The 27,577-nt window shown below is 37.7% G+C and overlaps 1 protein-coding gene across 1 annotated transcript; it reads left to right on the top strand.

The window, feature by feature from the left end:
* LOC104493041 (neurexin-1-beta) lies at nt 1–27,093 on the top strand (the record flags this gene model as incomplete). Its single annotated transcript, XM_010135691.1, has 3 exons — nt 1–172; nt 25,241–25,330; nt 26,774–27,093. Coding segments are annotated over 3 exons (582 nt in total), but the record flags the coding sequence as incomplete, so codon positions are not given.
* Nucleotides 27,094–27,577: the final 484 nt, after the last annotated feature.

The following is a 27,577-nucleotide window of genomic DNA, read 5'->3' as shown; positions in this document are numbered from 1 at the left end:
CACCAAGGAAAAATTGGAGTTAAATTTAATGTTGGAACTGATGACATCTCTATTGAAGAGATCAACGCAATCATTAATGATGGAAAATACCATGTAGTACGTTTCACAAGAAGTGGTGGCAATGCCACGTTACAGGTGGACAACTGGCCAGTTATCGAACGTTACCCAGCAGGTAAGGGCGTACACAAACGCTTGTGAGTAAGAGGGTAGGGGATGCATTTTGTTTGGCTCGTTTTGCTTCTGTTCTAATACAGTGTCAGCTCTTTCGCAGTGTTTTAGTAGCTAAGAGTTAAGGAGTCCTAAGCAATATGCAGATTATGATGATGTAATTTCCTAAATGAGTTTAAAAGCTCTAATTCAAGTTATTACTGGAAGTGGAAAAATACAGGTATCGCAGCATGAAATAGTGGTCTTGTTTCTTGTTTTCATTTGGTTTTATTGGATTATTGTTTTAGGGGCAAAGAAAAAGGCTTTGACAAAAGCTACACAGTAAAGTGACTCCCGGATCTATCTCAAGTGATGGGGTACATTTACTGAGGGAAAGGTTGTCTGTGTTCTTTTAATTACAAGTTGTTTTCAAAGCAGTTGAGGCTTATGAATTTAGCAGAAGTGTTCCAGCAGGCACAAACCAAAAGGTGTATCAGTTATCCGTTGTGCAACCAACCAACCAAATGAAGATGCCTTAACTTCAAATGTAAACTAAAGGATATTACTCATGCTAGCGATGCTGGTTACTTGAGCAGGACCGCTAGTGTGAATACAGGGTTGCCTTGATCGGGCCCATATTTAGTTTTATGCAAACGCCATGCCTTGAAGATTACCGTGTTACTAATCTTATTCATTTTTAAAGGCAACAGGTTTTTCAGATACGCAATCCCTTTCTTACTGAATAGGACTACTGAGCCGTTACCAGTAACTTACCAATCTGCATGTTATCTGTTAACTGTTGGTGTGTATATTTTTATTATTAAACAAAAGGCAGCAAATCCAGAGGTGTAAGTGAAAGGTTTGCTGGTTTGCGTATTTGCTACTACAGAAATGATGATTCTGACTTATCTGTTTAAAAGTAGAAAATTCTTCATCTTGGTGGTGGAGTGGGATAGGAGAGTATGTTTCACTAAGAAGGAATGTGCAAGTCACTCCCTGTAGTGATTATTATTATTTAGGATTTGGCTTTTGTTTTTTTTTTTGTTGGTGTTCGAGTTGTAGCCCAGCTGTTCACCATATTTGTAAAATAAAAATAATTTTTAAAAATCCACAGGTGAAATATAACCTTTCAGATAATTTCTTGGAAATAATTTAGAATTTATGAAATTATGTATAGCAGGAGTTGTTAAAAAAGCTACCTGTGTGCTATTGTGTTATGGATGAGTTACAGTTCTGAGAGTTAGAAACAATTAATGGCTTCAAGTTACACGCAACTCTGAGAGGTGATAAACTCTTGAGGGAGTGGGGGATGCTGAATGAAATATGTCCTGTGATCTTTCAGATATTCCTTTTCCCTTCTTATTCCCCTTGTCTTATCTGAAAAGGGAAAACAACAAATAAGAGCTTCTTGAGCTTCCTTTATCAACCTATGCACAAGCTGCATTTCAAGGCATTTTCAGTGGCTTCATCAGCACAAGCCCAGAATCCCTTGGCTTGCTTTGTTACTGGATCTTCCAAGACTGCTATTGGCCTTAAATTTTCTTGCCTTTCTCGTTGTAATGTTTTTCTGGCTCCTGTATGTCATAGCATTACTTTTGAAATCCATCCGTCCCCTTTTCCCTTCCCCTTTTCACTTTCCATCTCTTTTCCCTTCCCAGCATGAGAGCACCTAGCCATGCCTTGCTTTGACAGTTTCTTGCTGCTCCATCAGGTCTGGCACTCTTCATTTAAACCCTTTTTAAACACTAGCTTCTTCACAGACTGATCTTGATGTACCTTTAGAAAAGACGAAGACTTGTCCTGAAGACTTCGCTGCCTTTGGGCGAGGTTGATACTGCTCTGAAGATATTAGTGGCACCATATTAAAAGCTACCACTGTCACTCCAGTTCTAAAAGCAGTATTTCGAAAAGTGACATCTTAAATATATAAGCCAGCACAGTTTGGCAAATGCTGCTGCACCCTATTTAGATGTGCTGCTGCTGTGGATGTTCTAGGGACTGTCAGAAGCGCTCAGCAGTATGGGTTAACCAGCTAACTTGCTCTTTGTTTTGGATGGAGGACATGTTGCAGCTGCACAATATGGACCAAATTTGATCTTGTTTATGCGCGTGAGGGCTCATTAGTCTTCATTCCAGTGCTAGAAAGAATAGTCTTTTTTGCTTTGTGACTGTTTTCTGAATTGTTTGTTCTGCATAATTTCTTAATGTGCCTGCGCAACTGTACATAAGCACAGACTTGTCTCTCCTACTTCTGGGTTTTTTAAGACTAAGAATAAAAACAAGATTAGCAGCTTAATTAGTTACTTTGCTATTCTTAAATACGCTGGATTTTCTTTTTTCAAAAAATAATATAGAAAAAAATCAGTTGGTTGCCTAAAGCATAACAGCTGATCAATCCTCTGTCCTTTATGAGGAAAGATTATACTCCGAATTGCACTTCTGGTTGGAGTGCCTGACTACAAGACTTTATTTGTTTGTGATCAGCATCTTAAAACACTGGGTGTAGATTTCTGAGAGGAGTTTCCAATCAGAGAGGCCCAGGGTTTTCCAGTTTCATTGCCAGCGTAGCCTTCACACAGCCCTGTCCGACTGCTGCATGTAATGGCACCCAAGGCCCAATAATAATCGGTGTGGCATCACTTGCTGGGAGGATGCTCTGGGCACCCCTGTTGGAACTCAAAGCAAGCATCTTTGGAAAAGCTGTGGCCCTGATTGCCACGTGCCTGTGTGGGATTTGTAGGAACTCAGTCCTGGGACTCAGGAGCTGCACAGAGTTCAGTGCTCTTGCAAAGGGTTTTCTAGCTGGTGTAGCACATGATTTTCTAATATTGCTTTGCAGGCAGTCAGATAGGTAGACGCTTGGAAAAAGTAAAATATGGCAATGCTCCATAGGGCTTCCAACACTCCTCCATGTGTTTTATTCGAGAGCTGCATAAAAGGCAGAAATGACTCTGGAAGATGACTAGGCTCTATCATGTTTCTCTTGTACGTTGTTCTCCATCCCACCAAACTTGAGTGTTGTGTTTTCTCTGGAGCAATGCACCTTTCTGTATCTGAGTAGATGGGAAATGAGAGAGCTGTAAAAGGAAAAAGAGGTGAGGGTGGCCACTGGTAGAGGATGATTATCTTTGTAAAGGTGACTGCTTGGTTGGTTTTTTGGAGTACAATGGGGGAAAATGTTTTTTAGTCCTAGACAAAAGTAAAGTTTTCAGTGTCCTGAAATGGCTGGATGATGTTCAGAAACAGAGTTTTAGATTTAGGTACATATGTTCTTCCAGTTCTCCTATCAAAGGCTTTTTTTATTACTCCAGAGTTTCTCTCTTGCCGTTTCTGAGTGCAGTGCTAGAGCTATGAGGATGTACACTTCAATTTCTGCCCTTTATTAAATGTTAGTCCTGTTTTCCCACTTTCTCATTGTGTGTCTCAGTGGGTGGTGGGTAGCCCTGTGATTGAGACTGGCATATGGTAGTTTTTTGATAGCTGTCTTAGATGCCCAGATCTGTAATGGATTTGTATATTCCTTCTTTCTTGACTAAATTTGATGTTATGTCTCTGTACTGAAAGATTATCATCCCTCTGCACCTTCCCAAAGAATATTTCACCTTGACCTCTTTTTCAGATAGTGATTTCCCATTAACTTACCTGGCTGCAGCCTAATTTCTGATCATATTAAATAGCAATGAGAAAACTGCTGACTGTGCGGTCAGGGTTTCTAATCAATAGACTAACCTCCATTTTCCATGCAGGTCCTTTCTACTCCTTATGGCTTATCCTACTTGCTTCACTTGCTTAGTTTGAACTCCCCTCCCCGGCTGGCTGGCTGCTATTGTGGTGATGGGATGTACTATAGTAGCAACTTCAGCTACTACTGTAGACAGGCTGCTCTTGTACCTTCAGTTAGGCAATAATTTTACACTGAAATATAGATTTGCTAAGAATGCATTTATGGTAGGAAACCAAATAACTTGTTAATTTGGGTCAAACTGAACTGACAATTATGGCCAAAGGAAGAAAAAAAAAAATAGGAAATTGCTTTTAGTAATGTCAAATTATTAATTTCCGTATTTTCTAAATAAAGTCTTCTAACTTCACGTCAGCGTTGCCCAGTGTTTATAGAGGATTTAAGTAATCCGAGAATGAAGTATTTAATTTAAGTTGAAACAACCTTTTCTTTCTTACCTGAAAGAAAGTCTGTTTTAAATCAAATCAAATGGAGTCGGTGGTGTGGTGTGGGGGGGGTGTGTGTGTGTGTTCGAATCTGTCTCATAGCAGTGCTCATAGCCATCATAACAATATTTATTTAGTGGTGTGGTGTGGGGGGGGGGTGTGTGTGTGTTCGAATCTGTCTCATAGCAGTGCTCATAGCCATCATAACAATATTTATTTAACAAGAAAACCGATTTCTTCAATTTTCTAATTTTCTTTCCTTAGTAGAGAAGGTGTGCATTTTACTAGTCTGAGAAACTATATCGGAACAAGCTAGGTGACTTTCTAAAGCCACAATAATCACCATTTGTTGTGAGGGATTTTCAGAATCACTCTTCGGTGAATAACTATACACTTTCTGCAGTCAAAGAAAGTTTGCCCAATGCCAATTCTTATAAAAAACCACAGTGCAACCAGTAGAGTACCTACTCTTCAGGACTTTCATCATGAATCAGAGTAATGCAGAATTTTCTGGACACTAGATGATCTGTTAGATATCGGCCAGCTGGTCACTATGGTTTCAAAGCTGTTCAGACTTCTGGGAATACTCAGCAGTTCCCATGACCCTGCAGCAGTCTGGAAGATACGCGCTGAGGTAGGCAAACATCTAAAAGAGGAGCCTTCCCTGGATCTCCGGTCAGCCTTAGAAAAGCACAGCATAGTTGCCACTGTCCTCGTGTATCCCAGGGGTCAGCAGATGTCAGACCTAGATATGACAGCATGAACATCTCACACACGTTGTTCATAGAAAAGAGATTGTCCAAAACACTGACAGACTACTGGAACAGATGTATCTCTGTGACCGGGGATTAGGAATTATGATGGAAGCATATACAGCAAAGAGGAACCTGTATGATATGTGAGAGTTCTGCGTATGTTGGCAGAAGATCAAACCACGCACTGACGTTATGGTTTAGTGATAAGTACCTCTGCAATACGGCAATGGGCAGCTGAAGCTCTTAGGACTTCAGTAAAATGCAGAATAGTTTGTTCTGGGTTTTGTTTTTTCTTTTTCTTTTTTTTTTTTTTTGCTTAAAAACCAAGGGTCTAGAGATGAGCTAAAGGTTGTATGGCAGAACATCCAAGGGCTAGGGGAAGGGGGCATCTTATTTAAATGCTTCTCTTGGCCCCGTATTATGAAAAATAGACAAACTTTCCGCTATCTTTTCATGGGAAACAACTGCCTTTAAGATAAATGTTAAGAGTCAGCTATTACCATGTATCCTGTTTAGGATAAGTGCTATCCATTTGTCTTGGTTTTCTGTCTTCAGATTGACCATGAAATTAACAGGAGTCATTTGTGTCAGTACATTTGTTTCTCCAGAATGGATTAGTATTTCCCATGCAATCCGTATATTTGTTGCATACTATTGGCTTAGAAATACCTTCCAAATTTAAGCCGCTACAGCTACTTCTAAAGAGAATCGAAGATCTGTTTCACAGGCTTAAGTGTGGTGGCCAGAAGATATCTCGAACTCTTTCACAAGTGTAATTTGGACTATTCAAAGAAAATGGACAGACAGCCTGTTAGCATCACATCCATGCAAAATTATAATGATCAAGGTGAGGTTTGAACCTGACAAGCAAATGGTCAGTATTTGCCTGGCCTCACATTAGCCACAGGGTAATTTTTCAGACCTCCCTGGCCACTGCTGTTAGGATGTGGGATTTTCAGGGTGTTTTCCACGCTGAAAATGATACAAGCCTTCTGACTCCTATTTATTTATTTGTTCAACAACATGTCATCTTTACCTTTTTTCTCACTTGGTTCCTTCTTCGGATAAAATAATACATATTGCTTCTCTCTCATGCTTTCCTCTATGGTCAGAGTTTTGACACTCCTATGGTCAGATCTGTTGCTTGGATAAGTCAATTCTGATGGTTGATATAGAGGATATGAAGATGACCCTCTTCTGATGAGCTGTGAAGCTCTCAAACTTGGAGCAGTCTCTCATTACTTGGTGGGTGCAGTGCTCTCAAACACAAAATAAAGACTACCTTTCTGCCCAGGAGGGATCTGTGATGGAAAAGACGTTTTTTCACAGTGATTAAGCTTCCGAGAAAAATGATGTTGCCCAATGTTTCCTGTTTTGTATATCTTTTTCCTGCTGTGAAAACCTGGCATTGCCAATGAAACAAGGTACATCTCATAATATTTACTTCCCTTGGAGACAATAGTGATTAGAAAAGAATGGGAGGCCTTCTCAGGAACTCTCTCTGGGAATATGTAGAAGATTAATTATACAGTGCAAGTGAGCAGTTTATGTATAAATTTATGCCATATATATAAAATCAGGCTATCCATGTGGGTCTAAAATATTTAGTCCATGGAATTACTAAGAAGAGAAAGGAAAAAAATACCAGCTAGATCAGTAGTTCCTTCATTACCAAGTAATGTCTCATGCTCCCAAACTTGGAAAGCGAAACTCATCAATGTTGTTCGTGGCCTCTGGTGTCCATGGAGTCATATCTCCTTGGGATTCTGTTTATGCCAAGGTCTCCATCAGGGAACGTTTGCTGGTAACTGTAAATAGTTAAACCAACTCTGCTTTGATAGGAGATAATAGGGCATAAATATGAATAAGTTAATATTTTTTTAATTATTACTTGCACAAAGTCTTTGTCAAAGCTCCACATGTGAAAATTTTCAGGAATAATTTCCACAACCCTGGTGGTAAAAGCAGAGTTTTTATGGATCATACTCTGGCTTAGGGAAACCAGAGGCAAAATCCCACCTAATGAAAATCAAGAGAGTAGATCCATTTATTTTTCAATGGATGTATGATCATTTAAACCTTGAGTTACATAGTCATTAACACAGATTTTTAAAAAAATTAGGAACCATATGTAATGGCTGTACTAGAGAAGATTTCAACATTACCAGAGAAGGCAAAGATTAGTGAATGAAGAATCAAAAAGCCGATATATGCTTCCTTTGACAGGCAGTGAAAAAAGCTAAGTGAAAAAATGAAAAATGAAAGCTATTTTAAAAATACCAAAAATATTTTAAAACACAAGCTTTTAAAAACCCTAAATTTTTACATTTCTAAAATTTAGAAGTGAAAAATTTAGTGTTTTGTGCAATTTATACACATTTCTAGAGTGAGAGATTTTGTAAAATCTTTATTAGCTTAAACGCCATTTTAATCAATCAAAGCATTTTTCGTTCTTGTCCCAAAGTTAAAAAAATTCACTCGCTTTGTTGGATAGGCAAGCAAAGGAAAAGTTGATACATGAAAGATGATGCACACAGGTGAGATCACTCAATTTTATAGAAAAGATTTTTTTATTAATTGCACTGGCTCAAGACAAAGTTTGAATGTTGTAGACAGCTCATGGATGATTTTCATTACGAGTCGAAGTTCTGAGAATGTTTAGAATACTAAAGAAAATACTAATGGAACTGTGTTTAAATCAAGGGTCCACTTCCCCTCTAAAGCATTAGTGGTTTGTCTCTTGTTGGATTTGCTTTTTATTTCCCCATTCCCATTTCTTTTTTCCCCATATGTATTGAAAAATTACATGATAGTGATAGAAGAGCTTATGAGAAAAAATAATGTCCTGCATCCAGTCTGCTTCTTCGCACAAATTACTTCTCTTAGAGGGTAACTTAGGGAAAAGCTTCTGTGCTCAGAGACTTTCTTTGTTTCCAGTCCAAACACTTTTCAGTTCATCTTCCTTTGTTCTTGTATGTCTTTTCACAAAATAGTTTTCTGATTTCTGTCCTTATCATAATAGTCTTTCTTTTGATGCTTTTTCATTTTGAATTCAATTTTCAAAAGCACATGTGGCTGGAAATGGGTAATAGTGAGAACACCAGGACCTCATGTAAAGACATATGAAGTCATTAATGTTGAAAGTCATCTCCACTGATGCATTCTAAGATCTTATTCTCCCTTTTCATACCTCAAAACTGGACGGCTCGATATCATTCTGCAGCTGACTAGTTATACCCATTGAACATCTTTCCTCATGAATTCTCTCCCATAATATCCCAGTTTATCACAAAAAATGGTATGATTGGTCCTATATCTTAAAAGTGTGTGACCTGCACTCTGTATTATAGGCTTTAGTGCCACTTTTATTAAGTCGGAGGAGCTCAGTTCCTCTTGACTGGTACCTGCAGCCCCTTCAGAGTTACCAGTATGTCTAGTTTTATGTCATCTGCGGGTTTCATTTTGTGGTTGACGTTTTATACTGAAAACAGTGAAGAAAATTGCAAGGAAGATTGGTGCTGGAACTCATCTGGGATACTTTTCCCTGGTAGTTTTCCACCCTGGTAATTTCCCTGTGGGAAAACCACTGATTTTCCTTACCTCCTTGCAGGGGCCTCAGTGGTAGTTCCTATGGCACAGTCTAACATAGGTTCAGAATTCGCCACAATATTCATATTGTTAACTTAAGGTAGAACTCAGCATTTAGTTTATTATACTTGCTTGACTTAAGCATAGCTAGATCTTCCATCCATTTAACTAGATGGCATGAGCTCTCCAAAACACCTTCTCTCACTTGAGGATTTTTAGTTTTCAAATACAGGTAATACAGTAAGGAAGAATGAAGGCCAGAATATGGTGTGGTTGACACATTGGCAGGTCTGCAACAAGTAATGACTGTTTGTCATCCATGTAAATGATTCACCAAGAAGCTGAAGACACCTTAACGTGGTGGAAGTATTAGGGAGAAGATGACTCTAATGCACTAGCTAGTTCTTGGAAGGGGATCCTGGGAAGATGGGCACCTTGAGTGTGACCTAGGAGAAGCAGCTCCTGTTTTCAGAAGGCTGTCAAGAGACACAGAAGCCAGGCTCTCAGGCTGTGGTCTCCATAAAACAGAGGAGAGAAGAAAAATTCCTTGTTCAGAGCTATCACTTGTCTTTTTTTTTTTTTTATTCAGCTCTTTAATGTAAAATTTTTCTACTTCTCTATGTTTTCCACAGTTAATCAACGATTTGCTACATGGCATTGTATCAAATGCTTTACCGAAAACCAGATAAATTAGATATACGTAATTTCCTTCATCTAGAAAATCAGTTAACTTATCAAATACAGCTATTGGATTAGTCTAACATGACTTGGTAAAGTTGTACCTTTTATCTCATTTTCCAATCACTATTTTTAAATCAATCCTTTCAAATTTGTTCTAAATCACTGTGTATAGCTCAGGTCAGTCTAAACAGTTTGACTGGATGGCTGTTTCCCCATTCTTTAACACAAGAAATAGTAGTATGCTGTATTTTAATGGCTGATTTTTAAATTTTGGGATAGAGATCATCTTCCTCAATTTCATTAAGAATATATATGCTGCTTTTTTCTGAGCTGTGGAGATCTACTTTTCATAGACACGTACTTGTTGGTCAGTCTGCTTCTTTTAATCATCAACCATACAACAAAGTGACTCCCCTTCTTTCCATGATCTCTTTTTATTGCACTTGAGAACCTCTGGCTTTTAACTTTGTTTTACTTTCTTTGTAAGACCCTTTGAGTTTTGGCAACTTGTATATTTGTTTCTGGTTTTAGTTCTCTCACTACTTTCTTTGCTGGGGAAGTCTGGGGTTTTAATCTATTATAATGTGTTTTTAACCTGTTATAGTCTATGATAGTGTATTATTCAGCCTAGTAGATATATTTTTAACCTTTCAGATGCAAGTCTGAATATATCTACAGATATAGATATAATTTTTTAAAAATATTTTACCTTAAAGAATTTCCAAGAGTCCTTTCTGGCTGAGTCCGGCTCCTCAGACTGATTACACAACTTGATGTCCTTCACTTTATCAAATTTGGTTCTTTTGGAATCAAGAATCTGATTTACAGACTTATTTTAGTTGTCCTTGTATTAATTTGAGTCAACTCGTGATCACTCAATCAAAAAATGTTTCCTACAATTAACTTTCATATGCTGTTTTCATTATTTATCCAAAGCAAAGCAAAAATAGCATTGGTTTTTTTGTGTGTGTTTCAACTGGGCAAAATCTTCAATGAGTATTACAGGAAGCTGATATCTACCCGTATTCATTCAATTATATTCAGTTATAATATGAATAAAAGAAGGCATTATAGCAGTGTGTAAAATAATGGCATAGAGAATTAAAAATAAGACAAGGAAATCTGTGAAACACAAGCGATTTCTCAAGAGTATAGTAAGACACAAGAAACTAATTTTGCAAGAATCAAAATAGATTAAAAATTAATCTTAGTTACTGAGCCGCAAACCAACAGTTAAGTGATGGATGTAACTAGGCCAGCATGCTACTTTACCTCTGCCGACACGTAATTGTGTAACTGATTTCTTGAATCTTTTTCTGATTCATACAGCTCTGACTACCCTTTTGTTAAGATTAAATGTTTTTTTAGCATGTACCTAAGTCTCACTTTAGTATAATTTTATTGTTCATGAGAGAGATTTTTGTTTACAAAAATGGTAATTTATTTTCCTATTCTCTTTGGGCTAAGCTCTGTTACCACTTATCCAAAGTCAATGAAATATTCTTTTGAAAAAGCGCTGTTGCCCTTTGAGATTATGACATTGCTCTATCCTGTTGTTGTCCTCAAATAAAGAGCCTAGGTGAAATCCAAACAAGACACTGTAGTAAGTCTCTTTTCAAAAAGTGGTTTCAGTAAAGTTTCCCAAATCAGCTTTTTAATTTGACAGCTTATCAGGTTTTTCTGTCAGATAATGCTATATAATAATGCTTCTCTAACTCTGCAGACAGATTTTCTTCTTTCCTTTATTTTTCATCGTGGATATCCTGGTGAAATACAAAGGCTCATCCCATCTTAGACTTGATAGATCCTGTAATTAAATTCAGATCTTGATAAAATGTGTGGCATGGTTGTCATTACTTGATCACAAACGGTGTAACACCTTTCAGTTAAATACGGCAGTGGCACAATGCATCTAGTTTAGAAGGAGAAAGAAAATGTCAAATGAGCAGTGATTCAGAAAAATGTCTCCCAGAGTACTGAAAGAAACAGGTATCTGCTTGTTTGGTGTCTTGTGGCAAAGGCTGGTGCCCCTACCTGCTTACCATAATTAGTCACAGGGTAATATAGAAATGGAATTTCTGAAGAAGACCACAAGCTATGGGGATTCAGGTTAGAGGGAGGAAGTGGGAGTGAAAATAGATTTCAGAATGAGACATGACGAATCTGCCACAGCTGGTCCCATTTCTCTCTTCTGGAAGGCCATTATCTGTTAACAATGCCAGTAAAAGTCAGATCACAAAAGATGAAACATTGCACACTTTTAATTGGTTTGACACATGTTTTCCATGTAACTTTATCCAGTGTAGTAGGATAAGCTCAAAATGGATGATTAATGAGGTGTTGGTTAAAAAGAAAACTATTCAATTAAATTCTTTACCAAAGAATTTTAGCTACTCAGTAGCTTTCTTAACAATACGGTGCTGCTATCTGTGATAGAATCAATGACTTAAAAGATAATTGTCATTCTTCTTTTCTTTCCCAGTGGCAGGAACATGTTGTCAATGCAAAGGTTCGACCACCAGATTCCTTTCTCTCTCGTTCCTTAGCCTGCCCTCTAGCAGGTTCGTAGCTGTCTCATTCGAGATTACGCAGGACTAATGTAACGTGTCACTCACTAAGCCAAACCAGTATCTACTGACTTTAGTAAAATTACTTGTGTGTAACACTTCAGAAAGTATGGCTGTGACTGTGTCCCTCACAGACTGGTACTGATGCTCCTGGGGGCTGACAAAGCGCCAAGAGAAGAGTACAACGGTGTACGTCTGCCGTGTGTTCTTTCTGCGATGCAGTGTGTTTCCATCAGCTTCTGGGGAAACCCTGAAGTCGGTCTGAAGTGGGAGCCTTTCTCAGGACAGAACAAATCAATGCGGTGTTGAGTCTTCCAAACAGACATCCTATCATTTAGAAAACAAAATTAATTTCTCTGCAGTGTTACTGTGGTTTAGGTGCTCTTGGAAGATGAGGTATGTTTTTTTATCTGGGACACATTTGTGCATGTGTCCCCAGATATATTTTACTGGTGTCGTGAGGTGTGGCAACAGACTAGTACTTTCTGGCTTCGGGATAAGGACGACACTTTAACTAATTCAGAAGCAGTCACTGTAATTCGTACTGCAGCAGGGAAAGTGGTGATCTGCTCTATCCTAGATGGATTTTCAAGAGACTGAACTGCGTTAAGCAGATGTCCAGGAGGACGGAAATCGTTGCCATCTTCAACACAGAGTATGTACATGCTTTGGACTCTCTCCCCTTTCTGCAATGTGAACACGGGAGAGCAGCTGTACTCCCATCTCTTCATCCTGCAGAGTGGTTAGATTTCTGCAGTCTTAAACCCAGTTGGTTAAAAAAAAGAAAAAAAAAAGACTGAAAAGCTTGTATGATTTATATATCGTAGAACCCTTATGAGCTTCACTAGAGTCAGATTCAGTAGTACACACCGTTTCAAACAAATTTGAAGCAGAAATTGAACTTTCATCGCTGTATCAGGCGCACGAAACATTGCAAATGACATCCTGATTTCAACCCCTTATAAGCTGAAGTCAACTGAATCAAAGGAAGTGAAATTTTGCTTTTACTAATTGGCTTAATTGAGATGTGAATGGTTTAATTTCCGCAGTGGAGTATTTCTAAGAAGTTGAATGGCCTTTCTGGTGCAGCATTCAGTTTAGTGGACATTAAAAAACCTGAATGAAACAATATTGTCTGGGTTAAGTATATATAAAGACAGTTTTGATTTTTCCTGTTTTACAGAACTGATGAGCATTAATAGACTATTGCTTTAAAATTTTAAAATCACAGTTGAAAAGTAGGGAGAAAAGACTCAATATGCCGTATTCAAAAGAGCAAACAGTATTAAAAATTTAACTGTAGCTGGGTATACGGCTAAGTCTTGAAATATGCTCTCATTTTTTTGGCACAGCAATTGCCTCACACCAGTTTTCAACAAAAGGATTTTTGAGCATCTCACTTTAGGGTCCTAGTCCTGTAGTCTCTCTCATGTAAATTCATGGGTTTTTGTCTGAACTAAAATACAAAGTGAGACTGAAGACAGTGCTGTGGCTGCACCATCAATTCCCAAAAGCTGTGGTAAGATAAGGTACATGCGAAGGATTTTAACACAGTTTCAAGCTAAGTTTCAGGGTTCCTCCTTTCTCTTTTAACTTCTCTGATGCTGATAGGTATCCTGTGTGTATAAATCATCCCTTGTGAGCCAAATAACCATCACAGAGGTGCAGCACTGCACTGTTTGGTGTTGCAGTGACTTCACAGAACCTGCGTGTCACAGCCATACAGCATTGTCAGTCCCAAAGCTGACGGATGCTCTTCATAGAAGTGACGAGCAGTGAATATATTTGATTTTTCATTAGTCAGCTTGAGCTAATAAACTCAATATTGCATACAACAAACAGTTTTCAGTCAGGAGCATTCACTGACTGGAAACGTGTCAGTTGGGTTCTGTACTGGGCTCAAAATTCTCTAACGCTTTTATATAGCCTGGAAGTCTGCATAAAGTTATTGCTGATGATGTGTGACTTGTCATAAAGACAAAAAAAGTGGTAAATAATAATGAGTGCAGGACAAATGAGGTGTGTGAATGCGATTGCTTGGGAAGGCAGAAGGATTTAAAGGAAGTTGCAGAACGCACTGCAACAGCCAAGGTATGGGTCTAAGAGGAAGGAGTGAAGGTTATGGCAGTGTAGACAATGTCCTGGAAATGTGCAGTTCTAAAAGGTCACTTTTGGGGGTCTCGTCTTCCAGATTGCTCCATACAAAATATCATGTGATGCTGTGACAAAGGATTTTATGGAAATTGTTTTGTTGGCACAAAAGGCTAAAATGTAAGAATTGGGGAGGATTTTACAGCACTTTGAAACCAGCTCTGGAACAGGTATCGAAGTCTGTACCAAGGTCTGTGGTTCTGTGGAGGAAAAAAAAAAAACCCAAACCAAATACCAAACAAACAAAAAAACCCACCCAAAAAACCAAACCCGGTGCATGCATAACGAGCCCGAAAGAGGTGCTGTCTCATAAATGCAAAAAATAAATCCTGTTAGCTGGGAAAATGATTGTTAGTTAGCTGCTTGCTTAGCCATTCTATCTGATATCTCACAGTTTGTTACATGTATTTTTTCTAGTAGCTGACTTTAGCTAAAGACCATTGAGAAAGGCTGCACACAGCTTCCCAGCGGAACTAGAGAGATGAGCCACATTGCAAGAGCCTGTCAAAAATCTGCTGTCTCGACACTTTCGTTATCTGCTGTTGCTCTGTGGATATGAGCACCATGGGTGTTCTCTGCAGAAAACCAAACGGGATGTTGCTGCAGCCTTTGTCAGAAATGTATTTTAGCCTTGTGCTTTGCTGGTGGTTAATCATCCATCCTGGCAGTTAGACATATTTTAATCTTCACTGGATTTAATTCAGCTTTAGCCATGGAAGTTTGTTTATAAATTTTAGTGTTCTACTTTAGCAGCAGTGGCAAATCTATGCACGTATTAATGACAGCAAGGATGGTAGAGAGTTTCTCTGTCTAATCTATTGATTCCGTGGCAGTGCTGTCATGGGTGATGGTGGACAGTGGATTGATGGAATGATGTAGTTCTTCCTTCCTAAGAGTCCTGAAAATTGTCTTGAAAACATGCCTATTAAACTGGAATGCATTAATATTTTATTAGTAAGTCATCCACATCTTTTAGCTGTTAGTGTATCATCTGCTTAGAATTAGATGTTTATTTAATACTTCATAATTCTCAATACCATCACTTAAAAATAAGAATAATTTAAAAAGCATACTGCATTATATTTTAATAATGCATTCGTGCTTCGTGTTAGAAAGCTACTAGAATTCATGAAGCTTGAAAGATGCTAATATCCTTATCGAATTTCTCCAACATAGGGAGTTTCAGTATCTTTTTAAAAGGTCAAGAGGTTTCCTGAGAAAAAGTGGATGTGTAACTTGTGCTAGCAGAGCTATTTTCTTTCAAAAGTTGTTCTTCTCCCCATTTAACATTTCATAACTGTTTCAAAGTAGAAGTTGACTCTACTTTTTGGATATTGCATCAGCAAACTGATTTTTGTAAAAGAAACTAAAAAGTTAAATATATTGACAGCTGACTAGTAATTATGTATTTCCTTTCAAATTAATATACACTTAGTTCAATATTGATTATGTTTTCATTCTGGTGTTTCAACTCCGATTAGCTCTGAAAATCAAACCAATAAGTCTAGACCTATACAGTGCCAGCTTTGCATTGTCCATCTGAAATGTGGCCTTGTCAACTTTAAAGCAGAGTAGCCTCCTCTGAAAGCGTGTTCTGGGCAAAGAGCTTAAAGAATTGGGGCATCTTGATTTAGCTGGTGCAAGCCAGTTCCATGTATGTTAAATCTGGCATTGGAGTCAATGACTGTCTCGTTTAGTTGCTCAAGGCTCCCTTGACACCAGCTGCCAGCAGAAAACGTTGGAGAAGAGATCTATGGCTTCAAAGATCTTTTCGGGCCATAATTTAGCAAGACACTTGAGAACTGCTTCTGTGGGGGAACTGGCTGTGTGTCTTTAAGGGCTTTTGCAGAATAGAGGGCACTTACCACAGGATGGACTTACCACAGGAGTGGTTGGAGACAATACTACAGCCTTTCTCACACCTATCCCCTCACAGGCGCTTTATTCAGCAGTGGAGCTTTCTCCCATTTTTATGTGCAGGACATGAGAAATTATAAGCACGGATTTCAGGAAAATGATAAAAATGTATGGTAACCATCATTTCCCTCCTTTGAGAACTTCCTAATCATAAATGAAGGAAACCGTAGAAGTTTTGGGTGTAGAAATCCAGAACATTTGAACAATGTAGTTTTAAATTTTCTTCAAAATCAGAATCTCAAAGCAAAATACAAGCTTCACAATAATTCTCAGACTTCCAAGTAAGAAAAAAACTGAGTTGAAACATAATCACAAGGGGAAAATACTTGGCTAATTTGGAATAACTTTGCAGATTTAAAAAGAAAAAAGCTGTATTTCATAAAAAAGTTATAGTGGCATATTATTAATTTAAATGGAAAATATTAGCAAAGCTTTATTTTAAAATATGTAATTAGGGAATTATTTATTTCACGTTTTAACAGACTAAATCACTGCTGTGGGTCTACCGCAGCCATTATGCTATTGTGTGGTGGGCTGCTCGCTGTAGTGCTGCACTCCTAAAGCACTCCTCTGCTTTTATCTTAGTGAGCATCTGTTTCTATTATTTACAGTTTCTGTTTCTTTGTCTTGCCAAAAGCGTTTAAAAAAATGTATATATACAAGTTTAAACCTTTCCGTTTGAAATAGATTATTCTTTTATAGTAAAATGTCTGCAAGGCATAAATACACAAATTGAAATGTCACTTTTAGACAGAACTGAAAGTCTGGAGCTTGCTTTGGCCAAGGGCTACTTTTTTTGTTACAGTGCTGACACAGAACAGATTTTTATCTCTTAAATGCCATTTTCTATCTGTATGGGTGCATTTGGGTTCTTCTGCTTGGCAAAGGCTTGTCCAAATAATGGCTTCACTCTGCTGATTCCATTGGCTTGTGTGTAATCATACATATTCCCAGGAGAAAGAGCTGACATCGCCTCAGCAGACGTAGTGAGCGTGTCAAAGCACCTGTATGGTCCAGGACTTTGCAGCATAGCAGTGGTTAAATTTAGCATTTTCATGTTTAGTGAAAGAACGTGAAATCAACATGTTTAATATTTGCAGTTGCAGTCAAGCTAGTTTGTGTGACGTTGATGAGGGTTGATGCTGATTGCTTTGGATTTCTTATATTTTTTTTATGTCTCCGGTCATGAAATGAGCACAAAATTATCCTCACTACCGCCTGCATTGCCCCCAAAGAGTCTGCTAGAGCAGTTCAATTGCAGTAGCTTTGGTAATCACAACTGAAGGCCAGACTCTGTTTTCTCTTATAAATCATATAACTAGGAACAGAATTTATCCCCAGAAGATTTTTTTAAATTGTTTCAGATAACTTTTCTTGTTGCGGATGGTCCAGAAATAGTATATGGGAAAAATATGTAGAATTCCTTTTATAGAAAATATATAGAATTTGCTTTCACTGAGCGCAATAAAATGCGGTGATATGAGCAATGACCTTTTGACAGTTTGTCCTATTCAGTCCTCAGAACTTGCAGTGTGATTAAACTTAATTAGGAGGCTTGCACATAGTTAATAAGACCTTTCTCATTGATGGCTTCTACCTGAATACTGGTTACTCCTGGAGTTACAGACCAACAGAAATTTAAAATAAGAGCTGAGCACAGTGTTTTCCATTTGCCGTCATTCATTTTTATAATGTGAATATTATTTCTGTCAAGAGACATTCTATATAGCAGCTCTTTGCTAACAAGAAATTAAGATTAGCCAGGTCGTTACCTGGGTGAAGTCAGAACACATTCTGTAGTTGCTATCTCAGACCTCGCTAATTTTAGATACAGTAGGGTTGGCATATTCTCCACTTTCCAGTTGTTGAAAACCTATTGAATAAGAAACTGTTTACAGCCAACTTCTGCCTTAATTTCTATAGGCAAAGTGACCTTAAATGCTGTGACATTGTGATTTAGAAAAAGATCAGACTCCTTTTACCTTAGAGAACTGCAAAACATCACTATTGGAGTGATGCAGAGCATGGTACTGTACTTAAAACAATTCATTTTTTATACTTTAATCTTCCTCTTTAATGATTTCTATCAAATTTCCTGCCTATTTTACCAGCAGCCATCCCATATTAGCTCCTTAAATGCTGCACAGGCAGTACAAAGGATCTTTTTAAAACTCCTGATAGCAAAATATGACCTTTAATTTATCAGACAAGTCCTATGATTCCTTATCTCCTTCTGGTTGCTTTTCATCCTCTCATGCTTGCTTTTGATATAACTCACCAATCTCTCAAAGTAAGCAATCCAGCACTGCACAAACCGAGACGGATACTGCATTGTAGTGGGGAAGAGCACGCTCTTCGTTTAATTACTGATTAATACAGTGGCAAACAATCAAAACGAAACCAAGGTGCAAGGTAGTTGATTTGAAGTAATGGGTCAGATCTGCCTGAGAGTTTACTGAGAGTTCTTAGTTTTATTCTGTAGAAAGTTGTAACAATACGATTTAGTTTGTTTAACATGCAAGCACAGAACAAGGCGTTTATAGGTGAACATAGGATCTTTTGGTACGGTCTGTAGTAATCAGCGAAATGGGAATCAACTTCCATTTTTCAATAAATCTGGTGATTGGACTCTTCTTCAAGGCAATCAAAGTTCTGCTTTGTGTTTAGTAGTGCCATAAGCCACCAGTGACAGATTTCACCTTGCTATGAAGACTGCTATCAGTCACTCTGTGAGCAGAATATGGGATGGTTAACATTCATTATAAGGAATTTGGGAGTTCTGGTGGGGTGAAAAGGCCATATTATTTTATAGTCATTTAATAGGAACTTGCCAGGATTGACACTTTAAAGTTTGGAGAAGTCATACCTCATGGTGGTTTCTTTTTTCATAGGTTAGCTCTTCTGGAATAAGGTAAGGCATTGTGGGGTGATGCTCTTGCTCATTTGCTACAGGTTCTTACTCTAATTTTAGAGTTTCTTTGTACTTCTCACCAAGCTGATGGTAAGGTTTGTTCAAGATGTCCAATGGGGAAAAATACGCATCCTAGAGCTGTGTGTCTGCCTTTCCTTTGAACACTGGAGGAGGCCCAAGTCAGCGTTCTGGATATCTAACTCTTTGTACAGTAGTCTTTGAGGCTGACCACTGTATGCTCCTCCATCTCTTCCAACTTGTCATCCTACGCATTGTAACAGGTAGCACTGGCATATTTAGCAACAGGAAAAGATGTACAGCTTCATCGGATCCATCCAGACCTCGTTCCTGAATCAAAGACCAGAAAGCCAAGTCTGCAAGCACTCAGCAAAAATCTAAATCAGAGCAGTGTCAGTGTCCCCCACAAACACAGTGATTTCCTGGGGTGGACCTGGATATTGTCCTCTGCTGCATGCAACCCAGTCTCATTTCTGTATATCCTGGACCCAGGATGTTGTGATGGAAAAGGTGATCATGTGTTTGCAGTCATAAAAGCAAGCTTACTGATGGCTGCTGAATACGAGAGACAAGATTCTTGTGGGTAAGAGTAGGGCTATTTATGAAGACAACAGGCAGGATCAGATGATGAGATGTGCTGCAGTGTATTTAGGAGCCGAGTTTGTTAGGAGTAAGACTTGCTGGAGGTCTGCAGTGGCAGATGAAGTAAGGTTATGACCTAGCACACCCTGCTCATTGCGCATGGAGAGTCTGGGAACATACTCTGGGTCTGCAACGTACTTGTGGGTGGGAGTCCCAGCCTGAGTGACATCTCTAAGGGATCTTTGATCAAATAGGGCAATGTAGACATAGCCACTGATTTCCTTAGATGACAGTTAAATACTATTTAAATTTGAATCTTATTTTAGCTTTAGAGAATGTCTGTATATTGACTTTTTTAAATGCATTACCATCTGAATCTATTGTATAATTAACATCAATTTATGTTGTGACTGTGATGACACTGAAAGCATCCACTTACTGCCAAGACATGGGGCTAGTGTGAGCACCAGCATGGCAAAACTACGTGCCATGTGAATCACATAAAAGTTTGTGGTTGCAATTGATAGCGCTTACAGTTTCACTCCCTCTTGCTGGGAAGAGAAAATATGCCTGTGCAAAATCATCTGTTGTATAAACTTTAGACCACAGTCTTTGCATCTGCAGTTTATTCCAACATTAATATATGCTCATATACGCAAGTGTTACGTGCACAGTAATAGTAAGAGATGATTTGAAAGATCTTTAGAATGGGCCATTACCAAGATTGTGGTTTTGTTTCCTAGCCTGGCCATGTGAGACACTGCGTAGACTGTTTGCCCCGGTACCACCAGAGCTGTTGTGGATTCCTCATGCCGTGCAGCTGATGCTTCACTCAGATCTCATCCCTAACTGCATCTGGTGGAATGATACGGGTGTCTGCCTTCCTCTTGCAGATGTCAGGGGAGTCATGATTCAGAAATAGCAGTGTCAAGATCCTGATGGGCAAAACTAGGGAGAGAGGGTTGTTTAGAAATCAAGATAGACTTTGGTTTCATCACTTTGTTATTTATGTCCCTAGCAGATCGCTGAGCCTACCAAGGTGAATTTGTATTCTGTGTAAAGGGTTTGTTTCATAGAAAATATTCTCTAGTCTAAGTTGTTCTTCACAGACTCTCGATTTTCAACCTTCTTACTTATTCTCTTTCAAGGATGCTGCTATTTCACATCAATAACTGACACCTTTATTTCAGAGAACAAAATAGAATTACACTCCAGCACTGACAATATAATAAATCAGGAGGGATAAAATACATATTAGTGAAGTTCACATAGTTGGTTTGTCCCAGCTGACCTATAGATATAAAGGTATGATTAAAGTTTTTTTGGACTACCTCTTCTCAATCTTGCCACTAGATTTAGCTCTGACTCAAAGATTGACCTTTGCTGCTCCTCTCTGCTTACCTTGATTCTTTGGAGTTATTGTTATTCCCTTGAAGCCTTTCTGCCCGTACAGAATTAACACTGTGTTGTGACAAAATATTATCTACTTGGCAGAAGAATGAAGCCATCTAGAATTCAATGAGGTTAGGCAATGTCACAGTGCACGCACACTGAGTGAATCGTTCTACCCAGCTGTTAAAATCAAAGAAATTTCAGCCATATAACCAGGAAGAATCATACTGGATAGTCACATAGCTGTTTAGACCTATCAGTCGTTTATTACCAATTATGGTTGAAAAGCATGCCTGGAAGAGTATTTAATCTTTCAGATGGGTAACAGAAAAAAAATCTTAAAGCACAGGTTTGTTCAGACCATGAAAACATTTAGTAAACTTCTCGGAAGTGTTTTTTACTGAAGAAGTTCCTTGTAGTTCACCATACTGGTAAAAACAAGCATAAATAAAGGAAGTGTGAAAAACATGCACTGAATACTCCTAAGAAGAACAGTTTGTGGTATTTCTGTTTTCCCTGCTGGGGATGAGATTACTAGATGAAGTAAATGAACACAGTTTTACTGAATTCAGTGGGACTGTCCAGATTTGTTGTAGCTGAGCGTATGACCCAAATCAGCTGTTTGGGAAGAAGCAGTCATTGAAAAGCTGTGTGTTCTTCACAATGGAATAATAGGATGTTGGCTGCTTTTAATTATTTTCAATGATATGTATATTTTTTAAAGGTATTTCTGAAGTTACATATGTGTCTACTAGTTTCATCATTACTAAACCTATGTGTTCTCCTTGAAACTGAATCTGGGTAAGTTCCACGCCATTTCCCCCTAGGCCTTCCAATTATATTATATACTAGAATAATTTAAGCTAATGTAATAGTGTCAAATTGAGATGCATTTGACAATACACTTTTCCTCTGATGAGGAATGGCCTAATGTAATCAGCAATTATTTTTTTGTGTGACCTTTACAAATCAAATGGTTATTTCTTTGCTTTTTATTTGTATTTTGCTCCCTGTAGTGCAAGACTGATGCAGTTAGTATAAAATATAATTTATAGGTAAAATCACATTATGATAGGGTGCAATACTCTCCAAAAATGTACATACTGCATGGACTTTTAAATTCAATAATTCAAAGAAATGTATAAGCTGGCTAAGACTAAATTTATTCACAGAGGACTTTCTGCGATCACCATAGAGATGTCCTGGACCAGCTGCCAAGTAGTGAAAGTGCAAGCACCGATAAACCTTGTCTAGGATAAACCCTCTGTTAGTAACGGAATTCCAGCAGGGAGGTGCCACAGCGTTAGGGATCCAGACTGGTGACTGTGGAGGGTCCTTCTACCAAACGTGCCTGATTTCACCCCCTGGCTGAATAAACAACAGAGAGTTTAATGCCGTCCCAACATACACAGTTGTGAACTCTGATTCGTTTCGATGTGACTGTTGAGGTTTAAGGAGCATTTGCTGATGAAAGACATCCAGTGAATAACAGTGGGTGAGTGAATGATGATTTACATCCATGAGACTTATTTCCATAAGAGAAATAGATTTTTTTTTTTTTATGCCTGGAAACCTCTTCTGCAAAATTTAGCCAATGACGTAGAAGTTATTTCCATAAGAGAAATAGATTTTTTTTTTTTTATGCCTGGAAACCTCTTCTGCAAAATTTAGCCAATGACGTAGAAGGATCCCACCCATTCTCCTTTTTTAAAAAAAAATATAGATAACAAAAAAATCATACCTAACAGCAACAAAACCTCATGATTCTATTTTTTTTTTTTAAGTTAAGGAAACCTATTGGAAATAGGACATTCTCTCATTTATTCAGTGAATCAACTGATAATGCCTCAGTAGAAACTGTAGAAACATCCTATTGAAAAGCTAAGCATAAGTGTTAAAAGTAACTGGCTGTCAAGGAGTGTAAATCTATTGGAAATAGGACATTCTCTCATTTATTCAGTGAATCAACTGATAATGCCTCAGTAGAAACTGTAGAAACATCCTATTGAAAAGCTAAGCATAAGTGTTAAAAGTAACTGGCTGTCAAGGAGTGTAAATTATTAATTCACTGGTGTGTATATATATATATTTAGTTGGAGGTACAAATCCAGGACAGAAACATGGGGGATCACTCTACATACCTTTCATTCTATATTGCTCACATGATGTTTCTCATGTTTTTCCTCTACTTCTCAAATTTCCATTTAGTCACAGGAAGTTTGTTGTAAGTGAAGGTGCCCAGGATGAAGAGCAACAATTTTAAAGAAGACCATAATAGGAAAAAAAAATTATTAAGATATTCTGTATTCCCACAATATCACAAGAGTTGTATTCTGAAGCCTTTTATTCTAAATTTTCAGTTCATTGGAAAGGTGGAAGTCGGAAAATTTTGGTGAAAATATTGTTTTACAGAGAATGCTTCTGAAAAATGAGAATAGAGCAAAATGTACATAAGAAAAAAAGGTATATCTTTCTGTATATACATCCATGGACTTTTTAATTACATAGTATATTTGCCTAGAGAAGTTGTGGAACCAACTTCTGTGGTTCTCTAGGATGTTGTAGGTGCCCCGTCACTGGAGGTGTTCAAGGTCAGGTTGAGAGGGCTCTGAGCAGCACGATGAAAGATGTCCTTTATGGTGGCAGGGGTGTTGGACTAGATTATCTTCAAAAGTCCTTTCCAACCCAAACCATTTAATGATTCTATGGTGGAGAGGACAGGGATAAGTATATAGGAAAAGGACATCCTCTCAAAAGAAAGTAGAGCAGTTCCTGGCATAGTCAACTATGTCCATGCTAAACCACAGGAGGGTGACAAGATGGCAAGCGGCAGGTCGTGTCACTGCAGAATGAGCATCTGCATAAAGCCACCAGGTTACATTTCTGGTACAGAAGCTGTTGCTCTTGCTGTGTCTGTGGGCCATGATACTGACTCTTCCCTGCAAGCCTGTTATGGCTTGTGATGCTGGTAGTGGGGATAATTGTCGGACAAGCTAGAACATTCATTATCTAAATGTGGATGATACTTTAGTTTGATGATTAGCAGTAGGATCATTCTAGCTCAGGACAATGTACTTCTGAGCACTTTGTGGGCTGCTACATCCTGTACTCACGCTTCAACTTGGACTGTTATTGGGTTTTGAAGTCAAAGACAGTACGCACATTTGAGCTAGTAAGGTTGACTTTGGATTCGCACCTGATTTAAATGACTGCTCTTTACTCACCTGGCTCTTATTACCTCTAGGTTCTTTACTAATATGACCCAGTACAATGGAAGAAAAAGGTATTGTTGGTCTAAAATACTACTGCCACCAAAAACCTGTACATCAAAGGAAATACTTAATTTTACCATTCTCCTAAGAAAAATTTTAAGTAGAAGACTTGGTTTTCTGAAGGATAGCACCTGTATCATTTAAACACAAAAAGCTATAATTAGAAAAAAATATTTGAAGTGATTTGCTAATTATTCCTCATCTGATATTTTTCTGACCATAGCAGCCTTATTTTATCTCGTTTTATTTAAAGTAGTCAAAGATCTCTGCACCGACTGAGAATAGATATGGTTTGCAAACATGACAAGTTTGAATTTTGAATTGTTGAGTTCTGGTTAGTTCTTCATTTCTGAAACCCCACTACAGATGGCCTCTTGCTAAATTTTAAAGCACTTCCACATTTCAGAACCAGGCTACCTTTCAGCAAGTCACTTTTGTCAAAGCCTTGGTGTTCCTTCAAGATGGTGTCAATGTGTCCTAAGAGACTGTACAAACAGTGAATACCCTTGTCTGTTCTGTACCATATATTTGAATCTCTGGAATTTATTTAGATGAAGTGAAGAAGAATGTATTTTTTCTGATTAGGAAATAAGTTACAGCAGGTCTATTACTAGCCAGCAGAAGTAAATGTGACTTAGATGGTGCTTAAGAGTTGTGTTGTTCTTCTTTAAATTACTAACCCAGAGAGGTTGGATGTCTGTTGAAAACTTAAACCTGTTTCACCTGAACATGTTTAACTAGTTAATAAGAAACATCAAAAAAGACAAAACCCTGAAGTCAATGATCATTTTTTGTAAAGCCATTCGATGATGTTTAAATTTGTTTTTTGGGTCTGTCTATAACATAAGTTTAATAACCTAGCTCAAATGCAGATTTCTAATTTTCAATTAACATAGGAATAATTTTGTTTGCTAAAATAAAATAAATGAATGAATGAAAAGTCTGAACCATGAAATGTTCTAGGTAGCACTTTTTAAAATTCCAAATTTCAAAAAATCATGTGGCAACTGTATAGCTCAAGCTTTAAGTATTAACTTTTAACCTTTGACCTTACAGATTTTAACCAATGAAATGTCTCTTTAAACTTTAAAGGAAACAATGATAACGAGCGCCTGGCGATTGCTAGACAGCGAATTCCATATCGACTTGGTCGAGTAGTTGATGAATGGCTACTCGACAAAGGTAAAAAACATTGATTAAAACTTCAAATAAAAAAATAATTTGAACATAACCAAGTAGTGCTTCATTGTAACACTAATAAACATAAACAATAAATTTCAGTAAAACTAAATTAAAAACAAATTTAAAAAAGTAAAATATAGAGTAATATTTGCATACCTTGTATAATAATTTCTATACATTTTTAGAAGTACCAGCTGTTTAATAATCTTACCCTGTTAACTTAAGGTTAAAGGGACTGTTAAATATAATCCACTAACTCAATCTGTGAAGGTACTCATAGCAAACATTAACCAAAAATTATAAATTATTCGTAGATTATATTACATGTTCCAGCATCTAAATTATTAACTAAAAATATACATATAGTTATGATATCTTCATTATGGTCCTGAAAAAAAATTTGTTTAAACTGTAGGTATCTTAAATAGTGGGCAATATGAATTGCCAATCAAAATGAAGTCCCTTTAACGTTTGCAACCTTCTAAGGGGATTTTGGAACAAACACTAATTAAAACAGAGCTTAAAGTTGTGTGCATGCTTTTTGTGAGCAGAAACCAATCTGCTAAAGTGACTATTCTGTTTACTAAGAGTGGTACTGTTGCTGAGGATTTCTCTGTTTAATGGAAATGTGCCATGATTTCTCCATTGGTATGTGTATCATTTCTGAAGCCGCTTTTACATCTGAAATCTTTTCTTTTAATTGATAGCCTTGCTGAAAGCCAATCAGACATCTATTTTTGAATCTGCCTCTGAGATACTCAGTGTGAACCATGTGTTTCTTTTCAGTGTGTACGTTAAAGGAAAATAAACATTTAAATACAAAAAGGAAACATTTAATTAAAAATGTAAATATTTTATTTGCTTGTACAGAGATATGACAGATTACTGCATAACATACTCTTTAAAATTCACTTGACCTAGTGACTCGTTGGCATATATATAAACTCTCTCTGTGTGCATAGACATATTTGTATATGTCTACACACACGTAAACTCGTATCTACGCACTTAAAGCTCATAGGCCCTATGCGATATTGCATGGAAAAAACTTTGAGATGTTGGCAGACTTGAAGAAAAAGAAATCTAAAGGAATTAGAAACCTGACATTCTTGACACACACCAAAAAGCTCAACAATGCTTTCAGGTAAAAGGGAGAGGGGTATCATTTGGTGTATTAAATACATTTGCAAATGTATTTGATTGGCCTTTTAGCAAAAAAAAATTAAAACATCCCCAAAAGATTGTAGAGTAAGAAAAAAGCAAATGCTGTCAAAATTTATGCATTTCATGGACACCTCATTAAAAAGCAATGAATTATGAGTCAAATCCTTTTCTTATAGTTTATTGCTGTCATTATTCACCCCATGACAATCTGTTATCACTCATGTAGAGTATAGCGTTCACAGTCAACATTTTTGCATGTATATAATGTTATCTTCACAGGGCGTCAGCTCACAATCTTCAATAGCCAAGCAACCATAAAAATTGGAGGCAAGGAACGTGGCCACCCTTTCCAAGGCCAGCTCTCTGGTCTGTACTACAATGGCTTGAAAGTTCTGAATATGGCAGCAGAAAATGATGCCAACATCGTGATAGAAGGAAATGTGAGACTTGTTGGTGAAGTGCCTTCCTCTATGACAACCGAGTCCACAGCTACAGCAATGCAGTCTGAGATGTCCACGTCAGTCATGGAAACAACCACCACTTTGGCCACAAGCACCGCTAGAAGAGGAAAGGCCCCAACAAAAGAACCTATTGGTCAGGTTAGTCGCTTCCTCTCCTTTTGCAAATATTTTCCCACCTTTGAGTGTGGCTTTGTGTACCACATTCACTCTGCAGATGAAATTGTTCCTGTTGAAATAGTGCATGAATTTCAGATAAAACTTCTGTACCATACATGGCTTATGGACATGACTTTGATCAGCATTTAGAGGGAAAGTAAGGACCTTGCTGTTTTTCTAACTTAGGCAAACTTACCAGTTCAGATCCTTCTTGGGCTGAGTTTTATTGTCCTGTCATCCATCTTCATAGTAGTGCCTATTTTTAAATACTCTTTCTTCCTTTGATGGCTCATATCGATTATTTTCAGTGTATGGATGCAGGATGTCTGGTATTAGAGGTAATGAAATGAGATAATAATGAGATATCCATGGGATAAAAAGACCCAGTTTCTAAAGGGAACAGGAAGGAGATGTGAAGAAAAAAGCTGGAAGAGGCTGGAAAATAGAGAATTAGCACTTTCTCTAG

Source organism: Buceros rhinoceros, unplaced genomic scaffold (assembly GCF_000710305.1).
Source record: "Buceros rhinoceros silvestris isolate BGI_N320 unplaced genomic scaffold, ASM71030v1 scaffold7410, whole genome shotgun sequence".
NCBI lineage: Eukaryota > Metazoa > Chordata > Aves > Bucerotiformes > Bucerotidae > Buceros > Buceros rhinoceros.
This window is presented reverse-complemented; position numbering and strand designations above follow the sequence as displayed.